The following is an 11,884-nucleotide window of genomic DNA, read 5'->3' as shown; positions in this document are numbered from 1 at the left end:
ACTGGTGGGATTTAACGCGAGTTTGATAGGTAAAATCGAATGAAACTTTTGGTTTCTAACATTTGAGCATGATAATGCACGCTGAACGCAAATATTTGAGGTTTACATGAAAATTAAGCGGCCAAATTTACATGAAAAACAGCAATTTAGCTTTTAATATTACGTTGAAATGTTAGAACCCGAAATTTTCATTCAATTTGGCGAATCAAATTCGCGTCTATGCTCTCCAGTTTGTAAAAATCAGACAATTTATGTGTTATTTTTGTCTACCCACAGTATCATTTTGGACACAAAATGGCTCCATAGGCTTTATTGCGTAACAATAGGTTGGACAACTTGTGTTTTATATAGACTTTGGTTTTACTTGGCGAAAACTTAACTTTAACCTGTTGCTTCCACATTTGTCAGTAGCGATGTAAATATGAATATTGTTTTAGTCTTACAGACTTCACACAGTAGCCTAAATCATTCACATATTCACATTATAGATGTAGATGTAATAAAGTAAATTAATCCCAGGCATTAAAGAAAAGTTCTATGATGGCAAGTTCAAGGTTGGTTTGTTTTAAAATAATTGTTTGTTTTGAACCAAAGTGAATGAATGTGAGAAATATATAACCAAGTATTGCTCGCTGTTTTTTTGTGTGTGTTTTGCATTTTGTCACTTTACAAGAAATTGTCCTGCAAGATATGTCATTATCCTGATTAAGGCGTCTTGTATAGGACTTTTGTTTACAATAAAACTGCATGATGAGCAATACTTGGATATACATTATGCCTGGAAGCAAAAGGCTATTTCGTGAGAAATATATGTTAAAGTGAGTAAATTTTTATGTGTTTTTAGTGAGACCAGTAAGGAATCAACAATAAAAACTTCGAAACATGCTTTTCATAAAGCATGCAAAGATATGGATTTCAGATTAAAGATGCAATTTCTTCGTAAACTTGGTTTTTCTGGTTTGGCAGTTGGAAAATATTTAAAAAACAATGACTTGGACATGTTTCAGTTTTGGAAAGGTGAGGGCTTTGTGGCATAAGATTCATTTTTGTTTTCATTTGTTTGCAATAAACTTTATGCCTCTTTATAGAGACACAACTTTGTAACACTGGGTTGGTAACATAAAGTGTCAACTCTTATTTTTTTACAGGTGTTGACCAAAATGATCCAGAAATATTTCAACTTGTACGAGATGAAGTTTATTCACACAAACGAAATGAGAAAGTTGATCAACTTTTGGCTAAAAACAAATCAAGAAGATTTCAAAGTAAATTAAAGAGTGGATTTATAAAAAATACCCACATTACCTTTTCCACCATGTTCTTAGTTTTCAATTTATTACAGATCGAGAAATTTCTTGGTTTATTTATGGATTTTGTCGATTTTATTCTGATGAGAGCTTTTGGAAAGACACAATTATTCGACAAAAGTTTCAATTACAAGATTCTCAGTTGACCGAAATTGAGAGTGATTACAAGGGAAACTTTGCAGAAAGACAATATCTCATGATGATGATATGGATGAAAGCAAACAGACTAAGTAAAAACAAACTGATATGCATTTTTTACCAGAGATAAAACATGGTAATGGAGAATTATGTCATAATAGTTTGCACTTGGTTTTTATAATTTCTGATCTTTTTTGTTGCCGTTGTTAGAGTTGTTCAACGCTAGAATAAATGTTATAGAAAGCACTTTTAAATGTTCATTTCAATTCCATTTTAATACCATTACTTTCTTTGTTTAACTGTTAGCCATAGCTGATAATTATCAGATTAGATTATAATTTGCTAGTTAACTTTTTGACTTTTTGAGCAACGTTTTAACTTTTGGTTTATTTTTTAATTTTAGAGAATATTGAGAAAACCATTATAAAACTGAAGAAGCTCCATCTTGACATTCCTGAAACATTTGCTCCAACATCAGAAGCAGGAAGCTCAACTGGAGAAACAGGTTCATAATGTTACAATAAAATTTACTGTTGCTCTGGCAACTACACATGTTCAATGATCTAATTTACACAGCCGAACACTGAGCATCAAAAACAGCAATGTTTGGTACCAATAACTAGGGTTCTGGCTTGGCTCAGCCCATACAGCATAAAATAGATTGCACCACCTTGTGGTAGACTGTGTAGACCTCTCTGTTAGCACCTGTTGTGCCTATTAAACTCGCAATATCAATTAAATGCTGGTTAGCCTAAGGCCCTGTGAAGTCCTTACTCTTGCTGTAAGTAACGAACGTTATAGTCACGATTCGATCGTGTTCATGTAACACTTTTTAACACTCGGCACAGTTGATTCTAACTGTGGTTGCCTCTTAATCATATTGTGAATTATCTTCACTTGTATGAGTGTGACAGAAAAAAGTTATTATAAGATCCATTGTAACGTCATACTCGCAGTTGGACGCCAAGTGGCCTGGATTGGCATTCATTGTTTATTGAGATGTGTGACGAGCATCAATGCGTTACGCACATTAAACAAAATAGCGCACATTGCTATTCACAGTTTTGTCTGAAATTACAAGATTGAATACTAAAACAGCCGGTCAAAATTTCTTGAGGGGGGGCCATGGCACCTTGTCCCCCCCCCCCCCCCCCCCCACCTAAATACGCTAGTGGTACCCAGTAAGTTACTTAGTCCTTTTCCTCAAAATTATTTCTTACATTCTCATGCAGATCCATTGTCCGCTGTGCATGATTCCCCAGAGATGAAACATCACAAGACAGAACCTGAAGATTCAGATTCTGATAGTTCAGTAGATTCTGTTAAAGGAAATAAAGTCAATAAATTAGGTTGGTAGAAAAGTTGTTGCTTGCAAACATTGCAAGGTGAGATCAGTATTATTTGTTTCTGAAGTTATTGTTTGGTTTAAATCCACTTTCTCTTTTGGCTGTCTTAAACTTTTAATGCTCAACAACATCACATGTCATGGTATAAAATCCATACACAAGATTTAACTGCTTTTATAATGGAGAACTTTATTTTAAACATACATGTCACTTAGTTGGTGCTGCAAAACCCAAAAGCATAATTAATTTCGAAGGTCTTGTATTATAGAACTACTTTCTGACCAACTTTTGAAGCTTGACAAGTTTGTGTATTTTTTACAGTTGACACCACTGCAGAAAAATTGCGACAGCATCTGAGGACAGTAGTGGATGAAAAATGTGGTAGAGAATATGGAAGAGCAGTGGAACCAGTTGATCTTGTGCTTGTAAAATATACTGGACAGAAAGACAATGATCGTGAAAAAGAACAAGAAAAATTAGCTAGAATGGTAGATGAAGGAAATGAACTGAAAGGTGATATCACAATAGAAAACATGTTTGAAAGAGCAAAGATTGAAGCAGGAGATATTGAAAAAGATAAAAAGTCAGTTGGTGTTGTTGGTGCAGTTGGAGTGGGAAAGAGCACATTGACAAAAGTAATTGTGCAAAAAGTTTTGGACAAGAAAATTCTTTCCAATGCTTCGCTTGTGTTTTACATCACAGTCGGCTCCATTGACCTTAGGCGAGAGACAAATTTGTTTGAATTACTTTTCTGTTCACTGATTACAGAAGGAAGTCTTTCAATAGATAAAGCAGAGAAAAGGGAGCTGATCAATTTCATCTTGAAGGATCCCAACACTATAGTACTAATTGATGGTCTTGATGAAGCCAAAACTAAAAGATTGAAAAAGGGACATCCAACTGTATTACCATTTGTAAAAGCAAAACCAATGGCACTATTATATAACATTCTGAATGGCAAACTTCTTAAGAATGCTTACAAGTTGGTAACATCAAGAATTACTCAGTTTATTGATGCTTCTCCAGAATACAGACCCAAATTTGTTTTGGAAATTTTGGGGTTAGCACCGAGTGAACAGCAAAAACTTGCTAGGTGTGTATGTGGTGAACAGTTTGACAGAGTTTGGAAAATCCTTCAAGACAACCCAGCTTTGTTGGAATGCTGTGTAGTACCTGTCAACATGCTTATGGCTCTTACCTTTCTGTTGGGAAGAAGAGGAACTTCGGGTAATATCACACTCACAGGTGTTTACATTGCAATGTTAAACAGATACATTCGTTCAAAGCATTGCTCTTTTGAAAAAGGCATGGATGTGGTTAAGATGCTTTGTGACTTGGCATTTGATGGATGGCAAAAAAACAAGTCTCTGTTTTCAGATGAGGACTTAGAGCAGTTTAAGATTCCATTGGCTACACAACAAGCATTTGTCAATACAGCTGTAGATTCAGAGGATGGGCTTGCAATTAGCATTTTGCAACAAGACAAAGTTAGCTACTTTGTTCATCGCTCCTGGCAAGAGTTGCTGGTTGCACTTAGACTTGTTTTGTTTATGCCTCTAAATGAGTTTAAATCTTTTCTTGAAAATGCTTTTGAGTCTGGAGATTTAGAAAATGTATTAAAGTTTTGTTTTGGCATATGCAAAGATAATGTGTTTGAAAAAGCAAGACGACTTTCTCCTGCAGCAAAAGTTGATGAAATAGATGAAAAGAAAAAGTTTCTTTGCTTAATTGCTGAATCCAAATCAAAGAAACTGTCAGAGAGTGTGACAGAAAGTGATAAAGTACATGACATGCAAAAGTGGTTTCATATTTTTGCATGTTTGAATGAACTTGGCAGTGATGATATTAGCTTACCTGTGACCAAACTTCTACCAACAGTTGCTGACATAACGGGTTCTGTATTTTCATCTGATATCACAAACATGGCTTCACTTTACAAACTGAACAATATCACTCTGAATTTGAGAAATGTTTATCTGTCATTTGTTGGAAATGCTTTACAAAGTTTTGGGAAGTTTGTGCAAGAACACAGAGTTAAAGTTAGTAAGATAACTAGATATTGTCAACATGTTTCAGAATTAGTTCCTTTGCCCCACTGAAGCCAAATGCTTCGTAATTCACAATTTTTGTTATTGGTGAAGCTACAATTGAGACTTAGTTGGAACAACCCTATTCAATTCCTGTGTTCATATATTTTTACATGTATAAAGATATTTAAACTCAATAACTCCTAAAACAAAACTGGTTACCCTATGATTTCAGTGAGAAAAAATGTTGAGTTTAAATAAAGTGTAAGTTTCATTTAAACATTTGTATTTTTTCCAAATTAAACATTCGCAGTTAAGGGGAATCCTCACAGTTTGATGTCACTTGTTTCAAACAATATTTGTAATGTTGTGGTTGCACTTTTAGTTAATTAATATCAATTGTATCTGGTTAATTGCTCACATATAAACATTTGCTTTGATAAATAGCATTTTTTTACCTGTTTTAGATTGATGACTTCATCTTACAACATTGTCCGGATGAACAACTGCCGTTTGCTGGAAGCTTCCTTCCTCATGTGGAGACATTTTATGTTGAGTCATCTGGTTCCCTTCATGATTCAACAGACAGTATCAGAAAGGTTTGTTTTCAATTAAGTTGTTGTCATTAAAATTTTGCCTATAGTGTCATACACTGAATATGTTTTGTATTTTGTGAATTATGATTGTGAAGATAGAAATTGATGCATAATATTATGAAAACAACACACTGGTACCACAGAATCAGAAAATGCAAAAAACCTTATTGTCGGATATACAGCAGTCTAAAAACATATTTTTGTTCAGAATGTGTTAACATTGGCCAGAAGCATTAAAGATGGACTTCTGCAAATTGATCACCCACATCAGGTTTGCTATTCTTACTAATATTAACTTATGATAAATAAAATAATTTCAGTCACATTTGGCCAGACACCAAGCACTGCAACAACTTAACACTGAAAACTCAATTTCTGGTTCACTTCAGCTTGTCTGCTACAACTATATTTTATCACCTAATTGTACAATGTGCATTTGAAAAATTTCTGTTTTAACAAGTTACTGTTTTCCTAATATATGTTTAAATGATAAAGTCACAAATAAATAGGAGATCACAATGTTTTTTCATTTACTTATAATTACTTGTTTTTATGTTTAACAGATTGAGGTGTTGTACTTGACTGACATACCTTTTGGAGATGAAGGTGTGAGCATACTAAGCAGTGGGGTGGGCAAAGTAGCTGAACTTGATATTGAAAACGTTGGCATGACGTCAGTCGGTGCTGTTAAGTTGGGTGAACATCTTGAGATGGAAACTACACAGTCCATGGTAACTGTGAATTTGTTTGTCACTTTACTATTGTCATTGTCATATCCATTGTGACAAAATATTTGTTAATAGAGAAACAATGATTTCAAACAATATTTTTTATTGTGATTGGTGTTTGGGCGTCGACGGTTCCATGTTGCAAAGCTGTTAACTTCACATTATTGTTGTTGTGTGAAATGTACATTATTGTTTAGGTTAGATTGAATATCACTCATAATGAAGTGGGTGACATTGGAGCTTGTGCAATTACCAAGTCAATCCACAAAATGAAGAAGCTTGAAATGCGTGGTTGTGGAATCACATGTAAAGGAATGCCAGGCATCACTCAAAACATCCTAAACTCTCAAACTAAGGTTTGTCACTATTATTGTTGATGATAATTTTGCTGAAATGTTTTTAATTAACTTTAGTATTGCTTGATTGTGTGATAAAATTAAAGTTAAAATCAAAGATTTCTGAGTTTAAATAACTGTTCACATTTTAGTTTTAAACTGTATTAGGATTCTGTGGTTTGTTTTTGCAAAATAACCAAACTAGTTGTTCCTGCTTAGATTCCCTGCTTGGATTTGTTGGGGAACAAGTTTGGTGATAATGGGGCCCAGGAACTTGCAAAATGTTTGCATCTGGTGGAGGAACTTGATTTGTGTGATTGTGACATCACTTCCACTGGTACAGATGCATTGGCTGGTGGATTATCAAAGTTACAGACACCAGTAAGTTCCTAAAAGACTTTTAAAAATAAATTACCTGGTTTCATTTAACTGCTAAAGTAAGTTGCTATAAAATATTTGTTGTACTGTGTGTGTTTCAGAAAATATAAGTTTCCTTGTTACAGTAAAATGACAACTTTCTATCAACTGTAATGTCAGGTTAAATTGTGACAAAATAAAGAAAGGCACAGAAAAACAATTCCAGTGCAAACTTAATTACTTGAACAGTTGTGCATTTCCTTTTTTCTTTTTCTACTTTTTAGATGGATAAACTTGACCTAGGTAACAACCCAATCGGTGACCTTGGTGCTGCAGCAATGTCAAAATGTTTGAGTAATGTCAAGTCACTTGGTTTGGGTAGTGGCAGATATGCTGATCGTGGTTGTGGAATAACATCCGATGGAGTTTCTCATATCACTTCAGGTTTGCTGTCACTCCAAGAACCGGTGAGATGACAGTTGAATAATTTGCAGTATTGAACATTTATTCTAAAAATTATATTAACTTGTGTTGTAACTTATTTCACCAACGAAAATTTTATTTCATACTTCTTCACGTGCAGCAGATATATTTATGTCAACACTGGCAAATATAAAATACATACACTCCATTTTTTTAGCAAGAGCCAGAGTCCTTGAAAACAGTTTTTTTATTAGTTGTTATTCTGTTCAACTTTCATCAGTACATGTGAAATTGCATTTACAAATTATTAGGCATTATCAGTGGTTTAGTATGTGTGTATAAAAGTTAAATTTTCTTGTATGTGCAGTATGTGTGTAACATGTATGTCAAATTTGCATTTTAGATGCAATACTTGAACTTGACATCTAACAATTTTGGTGATGATGGGGCAAAGAAGCTTTCCAAATGTTTACATCAAGCGAAGAGACTTAACTTGCATAAATGTGGAATCACATCCACTGGAGGAGCAGCATTGGTTGATGGATTGTCAACACTACAAACACCAGTAAGTTGTTTCTGTATGAAGTTCAACAAATTTAAAGACACACTTAAAAATGGATTAACACAGTTTGCTGTGTTTGTTGCAATTAATAGTCCACAACCACTTTAAATGTTCACTCTATGCCTGCCCCTCGGACTGAAAATGTTGATTTAAATTGTCTTCTAAATGTATTGCTACATTTACATGTCAACGCACAAGTGTTTGTTTTCTTGTTTGAGTAAAGTGGTATTCCCTGAATTGCCCATCTTTATTGTATGCCTAGGGCTGGTTGTGAACTGTTTTGGTTTATTCAGTTGGAATTTAAAGTGTTCATAAGAATCTAAATGCTTAACATGTTAAATATATAATATGAATTTAACATATTTTCCTATTTTCATTAAATAGAGCTGTGCTTCTCGAATTGTTGAAATTTCCTGTTTCATAGCAGGGGTCGCTAACCTGTGGGTCAGGTTCCATATATGACTTTCTAATATGCTTGTGTGCTCTAAACATTAAAGTATATGTGTTTCAAAATTTTATTGTACTATGGTTAATTTGGGCCACTGCAACTTTTTTGGCCAAGTTACTTCAACAGTACTACATTTTTCTTTGAAATATGTTTATTGCCTTCATTGAATGGCAACCACTGGTTCAGAGTCAGTTGATATTGCACAAAAGCATTTATGACATGTGTAGAATAGAATAAGCAAAACCTAATAAACACAGCAACGATCCAATAAAGGTTACTATATTGGCAAAATGAGCATTACAAAATATTTTTCTATTAAATTTAACAGACTGTACTATTTGGTTAATCCTCACTATTCTTGACTTTTGTACACATTAAAAATCTACACAGACATTACTGATTGGTTGCTACCTAATGCTCTGAATTATCTCCTACTTACCCGATGCCACTAACACAACACAAGTAAGGAATGTATATAGTTTTGTTTCATCTTATGGTTTGCTTTCATAGATGGAAAAGCTTAGGCTTGATTGGAAGCTGAAGAGTTGCATTGATGCAGATGATTTGAAAATCCTCGAGTCAAAAGTAAAGAAACTTGATTGGTGGTGATGCAGCTGCAAGAATCCTGAAAATGCAACAAGTTTATGGACAGTTTTTCTTGGGCATGAAACTTCCAGTTACTTTAAAACCATTTTGTGCATGTTAACATTTTTTGCCTATTTATAATTATTAATTGTCTTTATCGTTAGAAATTCCCTAAAAGTTGTACTTTCATTTTTTTTTTAATATTAGCAAAACTTCGTTGTCCAAAGTTATTTTGTAATTTGCTTCCAAAACATGTTGCCATGGTTTCAACAACGCGCAAATCTTTTTACGTTTTATTTTAAACATTGATCAAAATTTTAGCTTTGTACATTTCTTAAATATATTTTAATCACTGAAAATTTTTACTAATGCAATTTTTGCGCCATCCCTATATTTTCATTCCTTCCAACATGTTTCACTTTTCCTACTTGGTGTTGTGATTTGTATTTTGTTGTGTAGCTCTCCTGAACTTTGTATATGATGAGTTGAAAACTAAATAGCTTCAAAAATGCAATGCAAAGTTTTTTTTAAAGATTTTCCACCTGATTTTTCTGTAGTGATTGTTTTTTTCCTAAACATTTTCCTCTCAATTAGTTTAACACCAAATCGTTTACACTATATGTTTGATCTGTAAATTAAATTATTACATGATTTTGAAGCCATGCTATCATTATTTGTTTTAATAAACTTTTTGATTTCATTAAGTCGCTATGGATCAGTTTGCAATCGAGAGAAATCAAATGATTTCTTTCCACATACTTTTGTATTACATTTTTTCACTGTATTTTTTTTCTATACTATAAATGATATCAGTTTGCTCGTTTGCTATTTTATATGTAGTATATTACTGTAAATATATGATGTGTGATTATTTGTGCATGTGTCAATTGAAAACCTGTTACTATATGAACTCTCATATCCCAGTGCTTTTCAACTAACACTCCACAGATCTGTGCCAATCCACAAACATTTTGGTACCATCCACCAACAACTGTTTGTTATATAGGCAGCATTTAAACTAAGTAGTAATTTTATATTCTGCAATTCAATTCTGTTTAATTTAATATTTCCAAGTGTTCCCTGCAACACCTGAGATCGACTCCCACCATTCCCTGCACACTGCTAAATCAAATCGCAACATTTTAAAACTTTTTATAAAACACATTTGGTTTCGATAGTAAGCCGTAACGGTTTGTTGTCTTGGCAAATGCGTCGCGAAAAAGTAGTTTTGCCTTACTTGATTTTGATATATAGCGACATCTTGTGGATTATGCGTAAGATATTAAATTTCACCAGGTGACGCAATAAATCTGTGGAATTGTCTCAACTTTCCACCGGACAAGCGCTTGGCCAAACAAACCATGGGCCAACCCACAGACAAACGTAAACTCACCGATATTTGACCCGGGCTTATCCCGTGGTTGTATCTTGTAATAAATCATCACCAGTATGTGAATACGACTAGGGAGTTTTTCTAGAGGCGATTCTATTCTTCTGAAACAAAACATGGTTGTTATATTTTGAGTTGAGTCTTTTTCGATTGGTGAAAGAAAACACAACGACATAAATCACCCAGCCGGAAATAGCTGCGCAACGTTGAAACGTTATGGAACGCATGAACAGTGGAGGACGCCATCGGTGAATAGTGCCTAAACGCGCTGCAGCTACACCATACTATAAAACATATCATAAATTGGTACAAAACACGACAGTTTAGCAGGAAAAGAAATATCATGGTTGCTTTTGACATAGAAAACAAGTTCAAAAACTTATTCAGTCACCAAGATTGCTTACTGGTTATCGCAACCGCCCTGTAGTCACAAGGTTGCGGGTTCTAATCCTATCTTGGTAGCTTCTGTTTTCCTAAGCAAGAAACTTGAGCGGCATTGTTTTAACCCGATGGGTTTGCAATAAAACAGGCAGCTCGGCGCTAACCATGGATAAAAAATGTGAACAAACAATCTCGTAGCTGGTTACTGTCATTATTTCCAATAGCTTGTTTTATCCACGCAGTCAAATAGAAATGTAAGTTTAAATCAGTACGGCCAGCACACGTCAAATATTTTCAAGTAGATATCCAATATTTGTTGTAAACATTACGATATTTTGCATTTTTGTTTCAACATTGTGTATGTAAGTTGATTCAGAATATGCGTTTTATTATCATTTTGTAAAAGTGTGACGCTGAATAAATCATACTATGTTGTTTATGTTAATAATCATCAACTTGTTAGGGTAACCATAAAATGTTTCATTCGCACGTTTTCCTTTAATTTAACCTACCTTTAAGTGTGCAGTCATTCGTGACGGTGGTTGATTCTCTGGTCATTCTATGATTGTTGTTGGTTGGAGTTGGAAGTACATTGTTGTGCTGGTGTGAAATAAAATGGAGAAACAATTCTACAGTAACGAGCACTTTGTACCCAACAGTGCTGAAAAATATTGTGAGTAAATTATAATTAGCGGAGAATGTTTATCTGAAGAGTGAAATGCGTGAATTGACTCACCATGTCGCTGAACTGCTACGGTGCCGCTGCAGCGCGTTCAGACATTATCCACCAATTGTGGCCACCATTTTGCACTCCATAACATCTCAACGTTGCGCAGCTATTTCCAGGTTGGTGATTGTTTAGTGTAGTTATGCCGCTGTTCTTTTGATTGACACGCCCCCTAGTGGAGTTCGATCAACGTTGGAACGCGGCACAAGGTGTCGCTGAGGAGCAGTTTGGTGACTCGCTGGAAATCTTGACGCTGGTCCAGGTCGTACGGGAGGTTGTATTTGTTGTGGTGGTTGTTGGTGATGCTACAAACGGTGGTAATGTATTGGGGTGGGTTTGACCGGAACACGAAATCGGTCGGTGTCCCTTTTTTTTCTGTAGATTAGCGGGAGTGTACGGTTGTGATGACGACATGAAGGTATTCGCAATCAAAACACTGATTCACTTCTCGGCGCAACAGACAGCGGTATGACAATTATTTCATTCATTTTTAGTAATATAATATTACTACCAACCATGACACATATGGAAAAT

At 34.6% G+C, this 11,884-nt stretch overlaps 1 protein-coding gene across 1 annotated transcript; it reads left to right on the top strand.

Annotated features, from left to right (window-relative positions):
• The first annotated feature begins 420 nt into the window (after nucleotides 1-420).
• LOC145214673 (NACHT, LRR and PYD domains-containing protein 12-like) lies at nucleotides 421-10,567 on the top strand. Its single transcript, XM_080083250.1, has 15 exons — nucleotides 421-554; nucleotides 845-1,017; nucleotides 1,149-1,265; nucleotides 1,343-1,537; nucleotides 1,849-1,950; nucleotides 2,678-2,794; nucleotides 3,113-4,830; nucleotides 5,286-5,417; nucleotides 5,623-5,685; nucleotides 5,978-6,145; nucleotides 6,340-6,498; nucleotides 6,697-6,858; nucleotides 7,119-7,301; nucleotides 7,661-7,822; nucleotides 8,778-10,567. Exons 1-15 carry the CDS (start codon nucleotides 538-540, stop codon nucleotides 8,874-8,876), a joined length of 3,567 nt encoding a protein of 1,188 aa, XP_079939376.1. The 5' UTR covers nucleotides 421-537; the 3' UTR covers nucleotides 8,877-10,567.
• Nucleotides 10,568-11,884: the final 1,317 nt, after the last annotated feature.

This window comes from Phallusia mammillata, chromosome 2, assembly GCF_965637545.1.
Source record: "Phallusia mammillata chromosome 2, kaPhaMamm4.hap1.1, whole genome shotgun sequence".
Taxonomy (NCBI): domain Eukaryota; kingdom Metazoa; phylum Chordata; class Ascidiacea; order Phlebobranchia; family Ascidiidae; genus Phallusia; species Phallusia mammillata.
This window is presented reverse-complemented; position numbering and strand designations above follow the sequence as displayed.